We start from the raw sequence: 19632 nt of genomic DNA, 5'->3' as shown, positions 1-19632 counted from the left end.
AAACCCACCATTGATATTTGAATAGGAATTGCATTGAATCTGTAGATTGCTTTGGGTAATCTTGTCATCTTGATAGTATTAAGTCTTCCAATCTGTGAACATCAGGTGTCTTCCTCTTTATTTAGGTCTCCGTTAACTGATTTCAGTGTTGTTTTGTACTTTTAAAGTATACAGTCTTTCACCACATTGGATGAATGTATTCCTTTTTTTATGCATTGTAAATCAAATTGTTTTTATTTCCTTTTCAGATTGTTCATTGTTAGTGTATAGAAATGCAACTGATATTTTTGTTGATTTTGTATCCTACAACTTTGCTGAATTAATTTGAGTTAACAGGTATTTGTGTGCATATAATCTTTATTTTTGTTTGTTTGTGTTTGTTTTTTACATATGATATCACCTGTGAAGAGAGTTAATTACTTCCTCCTTTCCAGTTTGCATGCCTCTTCTTTCTTTTCTTTTCTTTTTTTTTTTTTTTTTTGGCTAATAGTTCTGGCTAGAACTTTTAATACTATATTGAATAGATGTGGCAAAAGCAGGCATTCTGTCATCTTCCTGATCTTAGAGGAAAAGCATTGAGTGTGATGTGAGCTATGGGTTTTTCATATATAGCTTTTATTGTGTTTATTCCTAGTTTGAGTGTTTTTTTTTTCATGAAACGGTGTTGAATTTTGTCAAATGCCTTTTTCTGCCTCAATTGAAATGATCATTTTTCTCTCTGCTTCATTGTTGATGTAGTGTATTGTATTGATTGATTTTCACATCGAACCATCCTTGCATACCAGGAATAAATCCCACTTGGTCATGGTGTATAATCCTTATAATATGCTGCTGAATTTGGTTTTGCCAATATTTTGTTGGGGGTTTTTGTGTCAATATTTATAAAGTATATTAGTCTTAAGTTTTCTTTTCATGTCTTTGGCTTTGGTGTCAGGGTAATCCTGGCCTCAGAGAATGAGTTAGGAAATACTAGCTTCTCTTCAATTTTCTGGAAGAATTTGAGAAAGACTGTTGTTGATTCTTCTTTAAATATTTGGTAGAATTCACCAGGGCTTTTCTTTGTTGGGAGGTTTTTTGATTACTAATTCAATTATCCTTATTAGTTATGGGTTTATTCAGATTTTCTATTTCTTCATGATTTAGTACTGGTTGGTTTTGTATTTCTAGGACTTTGCCATTTCATCTAAGTTACGTAATTTGCTTGCATATTATTCACAGTACTCTGATTTTTTTTATTTCTGTAAAATCAATAGTGATGTCCCACTTTCATACTAAGTTTAGCAATTTGAGGCTTTTCTCTTTTTTCTTAATCAATCTAGCTGAAGGTTTGTTAATTCTGTTGCTCTTTGCAAAGAACCAACTTTTGGTTTCATTTTCTGTTTTTCTATTCATTTTTCTCCCCTCTAACCTTTATTTCCTTCTATCTGCTAACTTTGAGTTTAGTTTGCTCTTCTTTTCCTAGGTCTTTAAGGTCTACAGTTAAATTGATTTGAGAGCTTTTTTTTAAATGTATGCATTTATAGTTATAAATTTTCATCTTAGCCCTGGTTTCACTGTATCCCACATGTTTTGCTATGCTATGTCTGCATTGTCATTTGTCTCAAGGTATTTTCAAATATCCCTTGGGGTTTCTTCTTTGACTCACGGTTAAGAGTGTGTTGGTTAACTTCCATACATTTGTGAATTTTTCTGTTTGGGCAATTGCATTTCAAATAGCTCCAGCAGATGTCTCATCACTTCTCTTAGGAAGGTGGCTGTATAACAAAACAGCCCTTAACAACTTTTTCTGTTTTTGAGCTCAACTCTCTGATATAATTTAATCTCAACAGCCTTTTGGGCTTTCCCAAATTCTGGTGTTCTCTCAAATAGATATGCAGATCATTCAAAAGTCAGCTTACTGGTTACAGGTGAAATCTAGTAACTTTGCTGGTAGTACAACACTGTACCAGATATATGACCCCAGTGTGGTAGACCAGCTGTAGGTACTTATGACTGGGATAAAATGATCACTCTTAATCAAAGGCAGCAGGGCCAGGATTTACCTTATTGAATGAATTGTCCTTTTTTTATTAGAAAAAATATTTCCACAATAGCAAATTATCACTCGCTTTTTTTGATGTTTCTGAAGAGATACAGCAAAACAATTCATGTATCTTAGTATATACCATGTGGGGAAAGTGGGCCAAGTGGGGCTTTTGGAAACAAACACTTGACATTGTTCTCAACTGTAACCCAAAAGCTGTACAACAGGACAAATATTTGTATCTTGTATTAAATGGAAAATGTTTCATTTAAAAATCCTTAAATTCTTACAGTTTAAAAATTCTTAAATTCCTTACAATTTTAAAAATGTTTTTTAAAACCCTAATTTATTTTCTGATTAGACTTTATTATACATTAATGCGTCTGGTAATATTAAGTTTCCTCCTATACATTATCTCTAATCTTCACCATTATATTGGGAGTTTTATGGCGGGGACGTGATGATTCAGACAGGCAAAGTAACTTGTCGAAGGCTGGATGATTGGGAAGCGAGTGCCTTAGGAATTAAACCCAGGGGCCAAGTCCGCCGTCTTTGAATTTTCCACTTCAGCCTCTATTTTTCAATCCATATTTTTGGTCAAAACACATATTATACGATCGCTACCAAAACATTTTCAAGTTATAAACATCTGATGGTTTGTTAAATGCTTCAATTATTTTAAAGCAAATTATTTGGTTTAAGCAAATTATTTGAGCAATTTCCTTTTCATTGAGTCTTCATAAATTCGGTTACTAATCCAAACACACAAGACATTTAAAAATATTCATTCAATAAATTATTTGCTGAGTATCATTGTATATGATAAGAACTTTATTAGACACCGAAATGAATACCAAGGCAATCTTTTCTCTTGAAGAACTCTAATTTGGTATGGAAATAGGATGTGCTTTTTAAAAATCTTAAAGTAATCATCTCACCTTTTGGCAATTTGTACCTAGCCCATCAGCTCTAATGTGTCTTTTGGAGCAAAAATTAATATAAGACTTGATGTTATGTTATGTTTTATTACATTACATTATATAAGACCCGGTCTTATTTTACTATAAGTCTTATAAGACTTATAAGACTATAAGTCTTATATTAATTTTAGCTCCAAAAGACGCATTAGAGCTGATTGTCCAGTGAGGTCTTATTTTTGGGGAAACATGGTATGTGTCTTTTAGGGAGGAATTCAGAGAAGAACGTAAAGTTTTCAGGAGGTGAGACTGCAGTTGAACTTCAGGACAGGCAAGATCTGGATAGACATTAATAATTTCAGTGCTAGAATCATGGTACCTACACTCTTTGTTAACTGAATTTGGCCAACACTCACTGAATGTGTACCTTGTAACAACATATTTCATTTAGTCCTCCCAGCAATTCTATGGGACATGGACTATTATTATTTCCATCTTACAGATAAACTGACATACAGAGAGTTTATGCAATTTGTTTAAGGTCTTCTACATACACCCAGTACTGGAAGAACTGAGATTCAAATCCAGATAGCACAGGGCCACCATGTTACACTGCTTCTGCAGGAGACAGGTGACATACTGTGTGAGGAAGCACAAAACCTCACCATGCTGGCACCCTGGTCTCAGACTTCCAGCCTCCAAAACTGTGAAAAATGCTCACATGTAAGCCATCCAATCTATGGGATTTAGTTCCAGCAACCCAATCTGACTAAGACATCGGGGAAACGTCTTTCCCCCAGGGTCAAACATGAACATTCTCTTCAAACCATGAACTGACCAGATATAATAAAAGAACGTGTTCAAAATTACCATCTCCTCCCAGCAAAGACCTCATGCTGGATACCTTGGGTGCGTACCCTCGGGGCTCAGTTTGCCTACAGGCTCAGAGCCCCTCTGCCATCCTTCTGCCACTGGCCTCAGGCAGGTATGCGAGGAAAGGAGAGGGAAGGTGGGGCAACAGTTTTGCCCCAGTCACCACACATCAATTATAGGGCATGAGACTATAAAGAAAAAAAGAACAACACCTTGACAGATAAAAGGATTGGAGTTAATGTAGAGACAGGAATTCTGCTAAATGTGGGTCAGGGAATCTTCGGGGCTCAGTCCCAGGCACCCCTTAGCTTTGCTCTCAACAACAAAATCTGGTTGTCAAAAGATTTCCGGAAGAGACAAATCTTTTCCTGCATTCCTTGCACATGGGGTGCCTCTTCTGTCACACTGGTACAGTGAGAAAATGATGGGCCTTGGCATTCATGGGACTGGATTCTGTGTGCTTCTTGGCCCATATTTACCTCTGAGCTGGAGTGCTCTCAACTGCAAAAGGAGCAGAGTAAGACTCACCTGGCAGGCAGGAGGGCTGTGAGTATTGGATAAGAGGAGACCTATTAAAAGTGCCTGATATGTGGTAGCTTCTCAAAAGTTGTGGCTGTTGTTACCCAAATAAATACATCGTTTAAGGAGCTTAGAAAGAAAAAGGGATAAATGCTTGGATCTAAGAACTGAAATAGTGTGCCCAGAAAACTTGGCCAGAAGGACACAAATTGGTTTGGACAGATTTTTAGCCCAGAAAACTCACTATTTCCTGCTAGGACCGAACAATCCTGTGGCTTCACTTTTGTCCTTTGGGGAACCCAGCCAGAATCGACCCAGACTACCGTGACTCCAAGACTGTTCCATTCCCTCAGAGCTTTGCTGTCCTTTGAAAGCAGGTCATCACATCTTTCCTTTTGTCATTCCCTTGGGAATAAATCCTGAATCCCTGAATTTAGGGATAAAGCCACATCCACTTTGGTGTCTCCATATTAACCGGTGTGAGGCTAAAGTGCGTAATAATGTACTATCCTGTTAAGTGACACTTGCAATGAATTTGCTCTATTTGAACAAATTTATAAATCACACACTTGGGGATCCTTTTGCTTTCAGGGCCATTTTGCACTAGAAGCACTGACTTTTCTCCCCTCTGAAATGCCGTCAATTGCAACTACAAGAAAAATCAGTAGCATTGGACAAAGAACCTGTTCCAAGGACCAGTTTCCCTCTTAACAAACTAAGTGGCTGATAAGGAATAAACTCCCATAACAAACAAACAACAACAACAAAACCTTTAATAAACTGTGATGGCAACCAAAGGAATTATGACAGGGAGGCAGCACAACAGAGAAAACGAAACTCAAGTTCCAGCTCTGACACTATGAACTCTTTCATCTCACAAAATGGGGTCACCATTTCTTTCTTTGCCTATGTTGCAGGGTTTGGGGAAGATTAAAGAATGTGTGTCAAACTTAAAAACTGTACAACACTATGCCTCATCCCATGTGTCACATATAAATTAAATATACATTATGTAGACACACAGTAGTACATAAGCCATTACTATTCCAACTTGTATCAGTGAGTACTCTAGTATCATGCTTCTGATATTCTTGCATATTTTATTAGAAGAAAATGAAATGTTAGATGTCAAGGTCTGTGAAGCATCATATCACTTCCTTGTCCAATGCATTCTAGATCAGGTCAGTCTTTGAGGGTCTGGTCAGCAAAATCAGTATGCCAACGTTTCACACAGGAGGATGGGACCATCACTGTGACAACTTTTCATCCAAGGCTTGGATGCAGGTGGCAGAGACTCTTCCGATCTATACTCTATCGTTTCCAGATAATCGAAAATAACCTGGACTATATCCAACAACTTAATCTTTGAATCATACTTTTCTTCTCCTAGTCCCCTCATTCCACTGAGTTGCTTTTACTGAATTTGTCTTTGGAGGTCACACCTTCACCTTTCGCTAGGGGTTCCCCAAACAACTCACCACAATCTCCTGTTGACTATACTACCAAGGTCTAGTTGAGGACATTACCCTGGTGGCCCCTTTGTGAAGGTGTGAGGATGAAATTTCCTTCAGAACTGAGTGACAGAAAGGACTCTGCTTTCCTTCAAGAACCCATGATTTCGTCCCTTTGTGAACAATGAGAAGTTAGTTTAAGAGGGAAACTAGTCCTTGGAACAAGTTCTTTGCCAAATGCTACAGATTTTTCTTACATAGTTGCAATTTACCACATTTCAGACGGGAGAATCAGAATCATGGAGCGTGTAACTGTTTTTTTCCTTCTCCGTGAATGACCTTATACTGTTGCAAATGGTATTTTCACCTTAAATCTAAGGGCAGGAAAAATAACATTCCAGTTTATTCACAGTTCCATTAAGTGAAGGGTATCAGCTTATTTTAAAAATAGTGCTTGAAGAAAATAGCCCTCTTGTGGTTTTAATCCGTACTTAAAACTAAATAAATTTTTAAAAATCATTAAAGAAAACAACTTTTTTTAAATTGAAAGAAACAGTAGTACTTATTTTGAAAAGACTGTTTATGTCACGGTGGTTTATTGGGTAAATACAAAGTATAGGCTCTTGCTTTTTCTTTTCTTTTCTTTTCTTTTTTTTTTTTTTTAAGTAAAGCCAAAGAGATTAGAAACCAAGTACACACATTCCCTTTAGAATAGAAACATAAATTAGTTTTAACTAACAATTAGGCACTTAAAATGTAAATGTAAAACGTCATTTTGAAGTACAAACTATCATTACACTCCTAAATTCCTCCTGAAATGTTTTTACAAACACAAAAGCACAAGCAAGTAAAACATTTTTAAACAAAGATAAAATCTTCTTTTCAAAAAAAGAACCTGAATTCAAATCCCATATAATAGACCAATGATTAAGGTACTGGTGGGTAGAAGAGAAGAGCTTCTGAAATTTACATATTTGATTAAAACATAAGCATTTAATAAAACTGTTACAATAACATACAGTAATTTCATAATGAAAAATATATGTCAGGAAAATAATGACTTCTAGGCTTAAAATTTTACTTTACAACAAGGCACTTAACACTGAAACAGTACAGTAAATTTCCGAAAGAATGCAATTAGCTACCTCTCAAACCTCCATAATAATATTTCTTTTGTGAATATACTGTAACATAACCGTACATTATGCAGCATTAATCATTGCATAGGAGGTAAATTAAACAATGAATCCCAATTTGACAACTAGATTAGCTTATGTGTATAGTTTTTTCTTTTAAAGGACAGTTTTAAATAATTCCACAATAAAGAACTACTCTCATTCATGATTCATTTAGAACACAGCATAGTTAGATTAATGAATAATAAAATAAAACACAACTTAAGGTACGTATCTATATAAAAACTTATCTTTGGCTACCTTTGACGTGATTTTCAGTGTTTAGGTACTGAAGTCAAGAGCACTTCTTAATAGACGATATATTTTTAGCAAGTAAGTCAAAAGAGTTAAATTATTGCAATACAATGACATTTTAAAAAAAATACCAGGAATCTTTATACATAAAACAGAAAGGCCTTCAACACATGGCATATTACTTATAATATGCTTGATTTAAACATGTAAACTCATTTATTAAGAAATTCTTTCTTATACTTCCTTACACTACAGAAGTGTGTTAAGACCAGCTTAAATTTTCAATCAGTTTTACAGTGCTAAACAAAAATAACAATAAAAAAATAATTTAAAAAAAGTTCAGAATCTTCAAGGAACAAAATGTGAACTTTCAATTAAAAAAAAACTGCATGAGTTCTAACATGTAAAAACAAAAATTAAAACGGCAGCCAAACGGTGTTTCAAAGTAAACAAAGTATCGGTAGATATAAAGGGAGACATTAATGATTGTGATGGTGAGAGGTAAAAATGGTCTGCAAATTTTCTTTGATCAAATGGATAAAAGATTAGAATTGCAACTCCCTGTAACCTAAGTACATTTTCCCTTTGGGAAAGGGTTAAAGTGCCTTTAAAGTAATTCCTTTTGCATTATGCTTTCAGATTATTGGCAAAAATAATAAAAACATGTCTTTTAAAAACACGAAAATACACTTGAAAAAGTGGCGTTTGTGTTCCAACCCATATAATATATTTCCACAAGGGGGCGCTGGTATACAGCAATCAACCTGATGCAGCGTCATCCATGAACCAGACTAGACTCAACCTCGCTCAAAACAGCCTTCCTTCCACAGCAAAACTTGTTTTCCACAATGCCAGGAAATTTAATATTTCAAAATTACCGGTGGAATTGGGGAAGAATGCTTTATTTTAAGAGCTAGTGGAGGAGCTCACAAAATAGAATCTAAAAGGAATTCATTTCTATTTCAAAGAATTTAGAAAAAAGTGGCATAATTTATAGGAACATATGTCATAGATATTGCACAGAAGGACTAAATTACAGGAGAAACTACAAAATCGATAAGATAGTATATCTTGATTAGCAAGGAAAACAAGCTCCAAAAATTTGTTTCAAGGGCAAGATCATAATATTTTTAATTGAGATATAACTGACATATATAGCATTATATTAGTTTTGGATGTACAACATAATGTTTTGCTGTTTCTATATACTGCAAAATAATGACCACAATAAGTCTAGTCATTGTTTCTGTTTTATATTCCAGAGTAGCATATTGGGTTAAACTTCAAATTTGTTTTCCTAAGTGTAAATGAGATTCATTATTTCTCTTATTTTCCCATCTGAAATTCGGATATCCCTTCCTTCACCTTTATTTTGACATCACATGCTTCCACAGTGTTTATTACAGAGCTATGACACGCTGTAAAGAACGTGGGTGCAGCAGTGTTCACATGTGGGATCACAGATGTTTTTAAAGTTCTTTAAAAGGTGATGTTTTTTGGTTTGTTTTGTTTTAAAAACCTGGGTTACATGACTAAAATGCAAGGGTCACTGTTTCAAGGGTCTCCAACAATCAATACACCATGATTTTTAAAATCTTAAATGTTTCTTTCTTTAATTAGAAGAAAAGTGGGTTATCTAAGATGCAGTTGAATAAGGTTCTAAGGTACATCAGGTTGTTTCATTTAAATTAGAGACTCAAGGCGTACAGCAGTGTTAGGAGAGCAAAATCCAGATTTTCAGGGTCAGGTGCTTTTCCTCACTGTCAGACAGCAGGCATTTAAAATCATGTTTTCAACCAGAACACCTTGTTCTATCACAAGTGTCAATATTTAATAAATGAAAACCAGTGAAACTTATGTAGAATTATGGCTAAACACATTACGTAAGCTATAGATATGTTTCTTATTGGTTTAATAATAAATATCAGAGAAACTTCTTGCAAGGAGGTTTAAGGTTTCATGCCTTGTTTTAAATACCCAGATTAGATAATCTTTCTTCCTGGCTTTGAATTCAACTACCTTTCCTTTAATGATTCTTCTATGACACAGAGAAAGAGCCATACTGAAAACTCATACAGAATTTTAGCACCAAAGGATGATGACCCTTCTGAACAGATTTAAATTTGTATTGTGCTTCTCTCAAGCAATTTGAAGGTCAATTTTGTGTATCAAATCAAGGATAACTACTTTATAATGATGAATTTAGGGATTTGTTTTTCATTCTAAGTGGAGGGCAATTTTTACATAAATGTAACTGCCTCTTTCCATCCCAACTGGCCTCTCTGCCCTCTGACCTAGTGTTGATGCTTTTGTAACCTTAAATCTTTTTCTCAAGTTACTACCGTGTTTCTGTGAAAATAAGACCTACCCGGAAAATAGGCCCTAGCATGATTTTTCAGGATGACATCCCCTGAACATAAGCTCTAATGCGTCTTTTGGAGCAAACTTTAATATAAGACCCAGTCTTATTTTGGGGGAAATGGTAGAAGTCTTAAGAAATTAAGCCAAGAATTATCTAAAAGATTCAACTGCATTAAACAATGCACAAAATCTGGTAGCATTAAATCTGACCAGATCTTTTTAAAGTCCATCTTTTTTTTGCATCACCTAAAAGAACTTTAGACATGCTGCCTCTTTTGTTGCGTAGCCGTAACTAACACTACCGATTCCAGTGGTAAATTACAGTGCAGCACTGTGGTATAATTTCAGGGTCAAAGTAAAAGGACTCAATTGTGGTATGTATCCTTAGTCCTTCTTATAAACACTGCGTTTTTAAGAAGCTGGGTCTCTTGCTAAAAGGCAAGGACACACTAAATTTTTGGACTGCATTTTGGTTTTTCCCAGAAAGCACAATGTAACTAGAAAAAAATGGTTTTCAGTGAAACGTGACCAATTATATTTTTGAGTTCCAACTAGCAGCTCTAAAACAGATCTCACACAAGGCGAGACCTGGGAGAGGATGCAGACTTGTTCCCCACGTGGCATGAGCATCAGTTTACACACGTGTTTTAAGCCGGTGCTCCCATGCATTGGACTGCCCGGGGGTACCAGGTGCAAATTTACCAGGCAGACAGCAGGTAAGTGTGCCCCCAAGGACCACTCATTAGCAGAAACAGCCCCATGTGTACCTGTCACAGAGATCTTAAAATGACATAATTACACACGTGTAAATTTGAGGGGTGTGTCAAATACTTCCATATTTACTTAGATCATCTCTCTTTCATTTTTTTCAATAATCAATTTAAAAATATAAAGTAAAAGTGATACATAGAACATTGGATGGTAGCAGCAGCGCACATTCCCAGACCTGACCCTGACCTTCCCTGTGAGAGGGTAGAAACAAAGTTCACCCAAAGTTTACTCACAACCCCTGGATCTCACCATCATGCAGAAGCCTAATGCTAAGATCCACTCTCAACATTAGGTTATTCTATTTACACAGTACCAGTATCTGTCCAGATAGTTTATTTAAAACATTAACAAATTCTTCTGACCTTGGAAGAAAAACAACAACAACAAAAGAAACCCTAAAAATATTTCTCAAGTAGAGAGCTTTGTGGGGGGCGGAAACTAAGGAAAGGAGTAGTATGTTCTTTGGCACCTCTTTACCAAGCTCAGTAAAATCCCGGGTTGAGGGCTTGTCACCAACGAATGAAGAGCCACAGGAGAATATAACTTTCTTAGGATGAATAAAAACCAGTCAAAGGGTAATAATTTGTTCATCTTTCTAATCATTTACACAAAATTTGGTCCACTTCTTCATTTACCAGTCCGTTCCCCTAAAATAAAAAAAACAAAACTATACCTTTGGTTACAGTGATACCTCTTTTAGTATAAGAGCTGATGCCTCTGTTTCGCTCCTCAGGTCGATTTCTCATTATCTTCCCCTATCTTCTGAACCCGAGAATACTTTTTACATGATGATTTAAAGCAGCCAGGAGGCCAGGAGAGCGGCCAGGAGAAGCAGCAAGGAATTGAGCCTTGTACGTTTTTCTCAAAAAAATAAAAGATGGGGAACCACCATGCTCGAGACAGGAAATTAGTCTGTGAAGAGACCTTCAAGTTCTGTAAAAGGCAGGGAAAAAGTAAAATGAGACATATTTTTCATGATTTGCATCCTATTTTTTTTCTTAATTAAACTGTCATTCGCTGTAATTTAACAGGGAAAGGAGTAATGTGAGAATTACAACAGTAGTTGTCTTTGCGCCTTTTCCCTAACTCTGCCGTGACTCTCAGCCCCTCCCCATTCCAGTCTTTTTTCCCCCCTTTGTGGCTCATGCAAATCTTCTGCCTGCAATTCCGGTGAGAATGGGAATTCAGGAATGAATGGATGTGAGAGTTATCCAGGAGGAACAATTTTCCGGATGTGTGAGTGGTCAGGTCTATGGGTCAGGGAAGATGGAAGAGTGAAAGGAGAGCTCAGAAGGTTGCACGTATTTAAGAGGAAAGATGAAAATGTTGGTTCAGGGGCATCAGCAGATATCGTGTTGCCCCGAAAATAAGACCTAGCTGGACAATCAGCTCTAATGAGTCTTTTGGAGCAACAATTAATATAAGACCTGATCTTATTTTACTATAATATATGACCGGGTAATATAATATAATATAATATAATATAATATAATATATAATATGTATATAATGTAAGGTAATAAATGTAATATAATACCAGGTCTTATATTAATTTTTGCTCCAAAAGACACATTAGAGCTGACTGTCTGGCTAGGTCTTGTTTTTGGGGAACCAGGGTATCTAGACTGAAGTGAATGAACAAAGAGATGGCAACATGAGACTACAAAGCAGGATACAGAGCTAAAAGATAGCCCAATCCCTGGAAAGAGTATGTATTAGTGGACACCACTAAATGAGAACTGGATTTAGATCCTTTGGGAAGGATGCATTTCAATCTCTCACAAATTCTTCAAACATTGTTATGTATCAGACAATATGGCAAGACTATCCCAACATAAGTAAGTCATGGCACACAATCTCTATTAAGCCAAGGACACACACCAAGACCAGGAAAGCACAGAGAAGGGGAGGAATAATTCCAGCCTGGGACCAGCGGCAGAGTGCAAGAGCCTGGGAAGGCTTCCCAGAAGACGTAGCCATTTGTGCTCTTTCACAACGAATGGGAGAAGAAAACAGTTCATCTGGAAACAGGAGGCAGCAGAAACAAGGAAGAATAAGAAGGGAAGCCAGAGAGCCCAGCAGATGTACTAAATCCACTTATTATAAGTTTCTTATTTTGCCGGATTTTCAAAAACAGTTACCATTTTGTCCTCAAAATTAAGTTCTTTGAAGGCAGGGAGTGTCTTACCTAGCTGCACCTCAAAGCTTCTACAGAGAAAGTTCCTACATTTTAATTTAGCATATATGCTTCTTTAACTCTCACGTAAATTAGTTAAATTAGCAAAACATCGTGCTCTACAATCAGACAGCATTTTAAACCTTAAATGGCATGTATATTTGTGACGTTCGCGAAGAAGCAGTAATGGCTATAAGCTGAAGCGAACATGTGGGTGGCGATAGTGGTTATTCACGTTAAGCTACCCCAAACCCCACTGTATGAAAAGGGGTCCACTGCATTTAAAGAAAAGCAATTAGCCAAGGGCAATTGGCCGGCTCTCACCTTTTCATTGGCCATGGAATGGTACCACCAAAACAGCCGTGTCGTGATATAATAAGCGACGATCACATCGACAGTATAGTGTTCGTGTGCTACAAGAATGCAGATAATCCCCGCAGCGCTCAGCAGCCAGCAGATTAAGTGATACCACCAGAAGTGACGGGGCGAATCTGGACAGCAGAAAAACCGTGGCGTTAATAAGATTCCCAGAGATGAACTTAATGATTACAGTCTCTCCTGGTAGAATAAGGCCAGGAAGTCATCAGAAGGAGAAAATAACCCAAAACGAGTCCCTGAGAACAGTCCAGGAAGTGCTGGGTTAGGAAAGGAAAAGGGGGGTACCACTGATAGCAGATCTGAAAGTCACTCATTGGGGAGGCTGGTGACACCGGAGACTCGAGGCCTTGCCCACAGCTAAGCTGTTTAATAAGGAAGAGAACAGAATTATTTCTTATTAGGTTGATTGGACTTGGTTCGTACTGGGTTATACAATGGACTCCACTAGAAAGAAAAACAGTAGGGGTCAAGAGAAAAGGTAGTTGTCAAGGAAAATGAGGGGTGGGTGGGGTGGAATTAGAGAGCAGGAGTCATTTCAGGTCTTGTAGAAACTTACTCTTTTTCTGCAAAGGGAGAAACATGGCACGGTGGCTAGCAATATTTTGATTCTCAGCAATTTTATACTGCTACTGCCAATAGCATCCATAAAATACTCCCTGTGTAAAGGATTCTGGCCCGTTCACTTAAGGAGTCTAGCCTTCCCAGTGAGGCCAAGTTCATGGCCTTGGTCAGCTGTAGGACAGAACTGTAGCACTCCACGCCTCAGATTACACATCATCATGTGCCCACAGCGTCCCCACACATGTGTTAATGACACAGATCAGCTATAAATGGAACCAGACTTCATTTCTACTAACTTCTCTTTGTTTTCTTTAATAACTGTTTCTATTTTTTTTTCTATTTTAAAGCTTTATTAGCTCACAAAGTTAACAATCCAATAAACGGAAATTTATTTCCTATTTAATTGTGTTTCCATTGATTGTGGTATTTACTTTCAAGTGTGCAAGAAAGGGTGAATAGCCAAAGGATCCATTTCCAGAACTTTAGGATGAAATACCAAATACCAAATATCATTTAAATGAAAAAACACTTTTTTGTAAAATAGCTGTTGCTGTTTTGGTCTCAAGTGGAACAGGAAGATAATAAACCTGGATCTGCATTTGAAAGTCTTCCTAGTTTTGAATATGCAACTCATTATTTCTCATTTAGTTCATCCTGCCACTAAGTTCTGGCAGATAACGCATATATTCCTAAAATTTTAAAGCCGGGGGAAGCTTTATTCTGGTAGCCTAGGGGGCCAGATCCAGACCCTGTCACTGCTCTGGTCAGTTCAATTTTTAACATTCTGAGCCTCACATTTAGAAATCTGGAGAATTCACTAAATATGCATTCTCCAGCACCACAGACTTCACCCCTCCCTAAAGTCTCACACCAACCCTGCTTCCTTTGCTTATAGGTCATTTGGTATTTACCTTAAAGTTCAAAATGTCTGAGTAAACCAGAACTATTTTGTTTTTGTTTATCCACAACAAGCAAAGTGAAAGTAGTTAAGGAGTAAGGAGATGGCCTCATGGTCATTTTACTTCCTATGGAATTGAAAATGAGGTGTCACGATGGCTTGGGAACACTAGCGCTACTCTCCCACAAAAATGCATTTTCTATTATGCTACCACACGGGGACTATTGCTCATTAATTGAGAACACTGGCTGACCCAAAGAAAAGATTTAATATAAACTATTTTGAAGCAGAAATGGCAAAATGGTAATCCTCTCTGCTCTCTCATTTTGCCCAGAGGGATAACATCAAACTGAATATTGATAACACAAACATTAATAACTCCACTATCTGTGTGGGATCCTAGCCCTAGTTGTCAGTGAATAACAGAGACAATGGACTTTGTATGGTAGCAAGATAAAAAACATAAAATGTTTTCTCAACTAGCAAGACATAAGGTACTAACAGTGAGGCTGATATTTCCAGGCTAATTTTATAAGAAACCTAGGCCCCACTGATAATATCTGTACAACAGTGCAAAGCCCTCTCTTGTTAAACCTCAAAATCATCCTGATCTCATGTTTTCATCTGTTCTCATGACTAAATTCAAATCTACTCATGAGAGCGGGGCAAACAAGGAGAGAGTCCAAACTGATCAAAAGGCAGGAAAGCAAACAATATATAAATAATGCATCTAATTCTAGAAACAGACTGTTCAAAGAAACCACTGGAACCACTGCTTACTCAGAACAATAACACATGGTATAATTTAGAAAGTGATTGTTTTTTCCTAAGTGCATAGGAAACGGGCACAAGCATGGGATGTTTATGTAGAAAACTGACTTTAAAGTTGAGTTGTATTAAGCACTGCAGATTTGCCATTTTACTTCTCACCAAAGATTGGAAAAAGCAAAATATAATTCTTTCCTTGCTCGACGTACACAATTTTAAAAACCTCAAGCAAAACGCATATAGTGAGAAGAAAATGTCCCTACATACTGCATAGCCTTCATTAAGGAATAAAAATGACCACAAGTGCCTTGCTGGGGTTCTGAGGTAAAAGAAGAACCAATAATGAGCAATGTACCAAGATTATTCCTTAGTAATTCTATAAAATCAGACAACTTGGGCTTCCAAAAATTCAAAACAGAGCCAAGAAATTAATAGCATCAGCTCTGGAGTCAACCTGCTGGAGTTTGAATAACCCATCGTGGACGATGGTTAATTAGGTCGTTCAGTTTCTCTATGCTTAAGTTTCCTCTCTGAAAAATGAGGAAAAACAGTGCTTCCCTCCTGGGGTGGCTGCAGGATTAAGTGGGTTAATCTATATTAAGATCTTAGAAGAATGCCTGGCACTGAGGAGGTAGTGTGTCTGTTTGTTATTATTGCTAACATCACGTGGTCTTCAGTTATTTTCTAAAACTCACTCTCGGTTCCCTTGAGTGTTTTCTCCTCAGGACTTCATGGTTTTCAACCCACGGGGGCCTCACTGTTAACATGCAACTCCTCCCGACCCCCATCTTCATCTTCTATAAGCTTTTTATGATCCTCAGATTAGAGAGAAGCTCCTCTACCTTAAATGCACTTGGACTAGAAAATGACTGATCTTATATACAAATGGAACTTCCCTCGGCAAAAGCTAGAGTTAGATCCATACACAACACAAATCACTCCACCTGCCTCCCACACCCCCTGAACCAAAAACTAGGTATTAGAAATGTTTCACTGAAGTATAAGGAAGAGACTATTATCTCCTGCTATTGGTGCAGACACAAACCTGGGTTCCTCCCAATACCACCTCCCAGAGAGCGTGAGCATAGAAATGAGGGGGAAGGTACAAAAAGCCCCTCTCCTTAGGTATGATAAGGCCGCACACTTAACCTCCTCTAAGTTTATATATATCATTTACAAAGGAAACAATTCAGAAGCTACATAATTCTCACCAGAAAAAAAAAAAAAGACTTCATCTACTACAAGAGAATCTCAACTCTTTGTCCTATTGCCTTTAAAACAGAACTTAAACCTAAAACCCAGGCAACCTATGGGATAAGAATTCACTTCTGCATCACTAGAAGATAAACTTTGATGTCCGTACTGCCATTAGATGAGGCCAAACCTGTTTGGATTAATGACAGGCCAAGACAGGAGGGGAGAGGAAGGAGGACAGAGAGGGAAGGGCGCCTTCAGCGGTCTCTGCAAAGGACCTCCTCTACCACATGGTAAGTGAAGAGAATTGAGATAAACCCCTGAAAAACACTGGCATGGCGTATCTTGGAACAAAAGATGAAGCTTATCATTGACTGGCTTTGCAAAAATGGAGGGGAAGCATCAGTACAGCAAAAGGATTTTGAGATAATGGACCTAAATATACAAAATCTCAGAAATCTACAAGAATGGGATCGGCTAGGCAGCTAAAATCCAATACAGCCCACAATAAACAAGACATTGCAGCCATTCAAGTTTGCTGAGATGTAAAAGGATTTTGTATAATGGGAATTAAGTGTATAAATATGGAAAGATACTTCACATTCTTGCCTCCATGTTTCTTTTTAACGAAGACAATGATCAGTACTGGCAAAATGTTCCATGAAGATACCTATTAAACCATAAAAGTCAGCTGGAAATGATGAAATTAGAATAAAGTGGGACAAGGAAATGTTTTAAAAAGAAAAAGGAAAAAACATTATGTTATATGGAGTCATGGAATGGAAGTTTCATACAAAGGAAATTTCACTCAAAAGTCATTTATAGTTGGCTTTAGAGCATGCCGATTCGTTTTGTAATAAACTTAATCATTCTTCTTAGTTCCAACATTAAAATACCTTTTCATATCTTGAGAAGCATTAACCAAGGAGGGAGACATTTTGAAAGCATGCTAAATGTTACAGAGCAGCCAGGAACACATTTAAGCCTTCAGTGTTTCACTCACATATGACTAGCTGAGTGATGTGACTGACACACACACACACACACACACACACACACACACACACACACACACACACACACACACACACACACACACACACACACACACACACACACACACACACACACACACACACACACTCTCTTTACAGCTATCAAGTTCAATAGAATAAAGGCCCGGGACTGAGGGATCCCTCCCACTACAACAATCAGCAAAGTGGGAATGAGTTATTACTTACATTCTTTGATGAACAAATAAGTAAGTGTCAGCACAACTGTGTGACCGCTGAAGAGAAAGTCTCCGCACAAGATATGCGATCCAGTTATGGACAACCCACCACCGGATATCAACCGCAAAATCCGTTGTACTTTCGCCTGAGAGTCTCCGTTGAGCTGAATGACACAAGGAGATCAGGAAGAAAATTTACAAGCTGATAAAATCATGTTTCAGCCTAATTTGTGTGATAATTAGAAAGGCCACCAGGTTGTCATTTTTTTTTTCTTTTTAACTTAATAAGTCAAAAAAAAAATCCAAGGAGGAAGCTCCTCAAACTGGGTTTTAGTCCTTGTATTGGCCAGTTTTAGTGACACGTTTTAAATTATGCAGGATGTTACTAATAATGTGTTTTGGTGATGTTCTTCCTTGGGCAAAGCTTTTAAAAATATTAATAACCAATGACTTCACTACAGCTATGCTCTAAAAAAGAAGATCAAAGCTATTTTCTTTCCTCTTTGCAGGGGAAGTCGGGGTTTTGGATGGTTAATATTTGATTCAGCTGCATGCCGCATCACTAATATTGTACAGTGTACTCGGACCTCGTGTTAAGTGGGCAGCCTGGAGAGTGCATCTAGCAGTATTAATATCTGATGAAACACAGTTTAAAAGGGAGCTGCAACACATTAAATAATTTAAATAGGCTTGAAAATAATGGATTAGCGAGGTTCTGGCAGCTTCAAAAATGAGTTTCTTTGATCAGGAAAAACATCCTGGAAAGAAATAACCTACGTGCCATGGCAGGGGGTCAGGAAAGAGCTGCCTTAGACTGGGTGTAGAAGTCCCTAGAAGCCACCACGATGAAATGGGAAACAATGATGGGTTGGGCAGGAGTTTGAGGCGATAGTCCAAAGTTTGTATCCTATTCAAACTTAAGCATTCAAGAAAGAGTAGTGGACCGAGTCGGTCAATATGGTAGGCATGGAAAGTTGGAATACTGATATGTTGGGAGACCAGATGGAAGATTTCAGATCAGTCTAGAATAAAGTTAGTATTCTTAGAAAATTAAAGAATGATACTCAGAAATAAGATGAAGTAACAGAACACATGAGAAGAGCAATATAGGAACACCATTAATCACTATTCATTTGGGACCCAGGGGAAGAGCTGTATGACACGCAGCCTTTTACACTCAGTGATGGTGCTTCTGGGGAAGCTGGCTCCTGAAGCATGGCAGTCTCGCCATGACAGTGGTTAAACTGTTCAGTGGTAAAGACAGGTATTGTCTTGTCCAAGTGGATGCATGGTGGTGAAGGAGGGCAAGACACGTATAGGTGGATGGATGGGAACAGTGTCTAGGAGGAGAGAGATTAAGTTAGCCTCCAAAGCACATGGAAATCCATCCTATCTGGTAGAGTAAGGAATTGGGGCAGGATTCCTTGCCTAAAACATCCATATCAGGCAAAACTTTCCCGATTAAAAAAAAAAAATAGAAAAATCTTAGGCACCTGGACAGCTTTCCACTATTCACAATGACGTGAACCGGGATTAGAGGGTAGGGTGAGAAACTGGAGGTCTCAAAGAAACTTAACCTTCTGCAAAAGTGTGCTAAGGACAAACCCAGGTGACAAAAACCAAGAGGCCATACATATTTTATCAAGAGTTGACAGTCCTTAAATTAAACGTGCCAAGAAATAGGCGATCCTGCCTTGAGGATCTAGAAGGTTGTGAAGGGTCCACACCCAAGGAAGGGAAGAACTGTGGACAGAGCTGCAGGACCCATTTCAGGTGCCGCCCAGGAAAGGCGTACAGCAAACGACATGTGATATGCCCTGATGCCGAGGATAGAATCTGGCTGTGTGCTGCATCAGATCCACCAGTCTGTCAGGAATTTCTTGTCAAGCAGTTGATAAAATCAACTGTCAACACTGAGAGCAAATAAAAAGGAATATACACTCTGCCCAACCACTGGGTTCCCAGTTTAAACGGACACAGTACTGTTTATTTCAAAACCATAATAATTTTGCTATCCACTCACTCATCCCAAATCAATACTCTAATTTTCGAAGGGCAGAAACATTTCAAGCCCTCAGTCC

General features: G+C 37.7%; 1 protein-coding gene across 5 annotated transcripts in view; it reads right to left on the bottom strand.

The window, feature by feature from the left end:
* Positions 1–6348: 6348 nt before the first annotated feature.
* SGMS2 (sphingomyelin synthase 2) overlaps positions 6349–19632 on the bottom strand; it is an 84987-nt gene continuing 71703 nt past the window's right edge. For all 5 annotated transcript variants that reach the window (XM_033106363.1, XM_033106362.1, XM_033106366.1 and 2 more), the window contains 3 exons: positions 17562–17715; positions 12846–13012; positions 6349–11278 (listed from right to left, as the gene is read on the bottom strand). In XM_033106363.1, the coding sequence (XP_032962254.1) occupies positions 11075–11278; positions 12846–13012; positions 17562–17715 (525 nt within the window). In that variant the 3' untranslated portion in view covers positions 6349–11074. The remainder of the gene's footprint in view (positions 11279–12845; positions 13013–17561; positions 17716–19632) is intronic.

The sequence above is a fragment of the Rhinolophus ferrumequinum genome, chromosome 5 (genome assembly GCF_004115265.2).
Source record: "Rhinolophus ferrumequinum isolate MPI-CBG mRhiFer1 chromosome 5, mRhiFer1_v1.p, whole genome shotgun sequence".
Lineage (NCBI taxonomy): Eukaryota > Metazoa > Chordata > Mammalia > Chiroptera > Rhinolophidae > Rhinolophus > Rhinolophus ferrumequinum.
The sequence above is the reverse complement of the archived record's forward strand: the minus strand, read 5'-3'. Positions and strand labels throughout refer to the sequence as shown.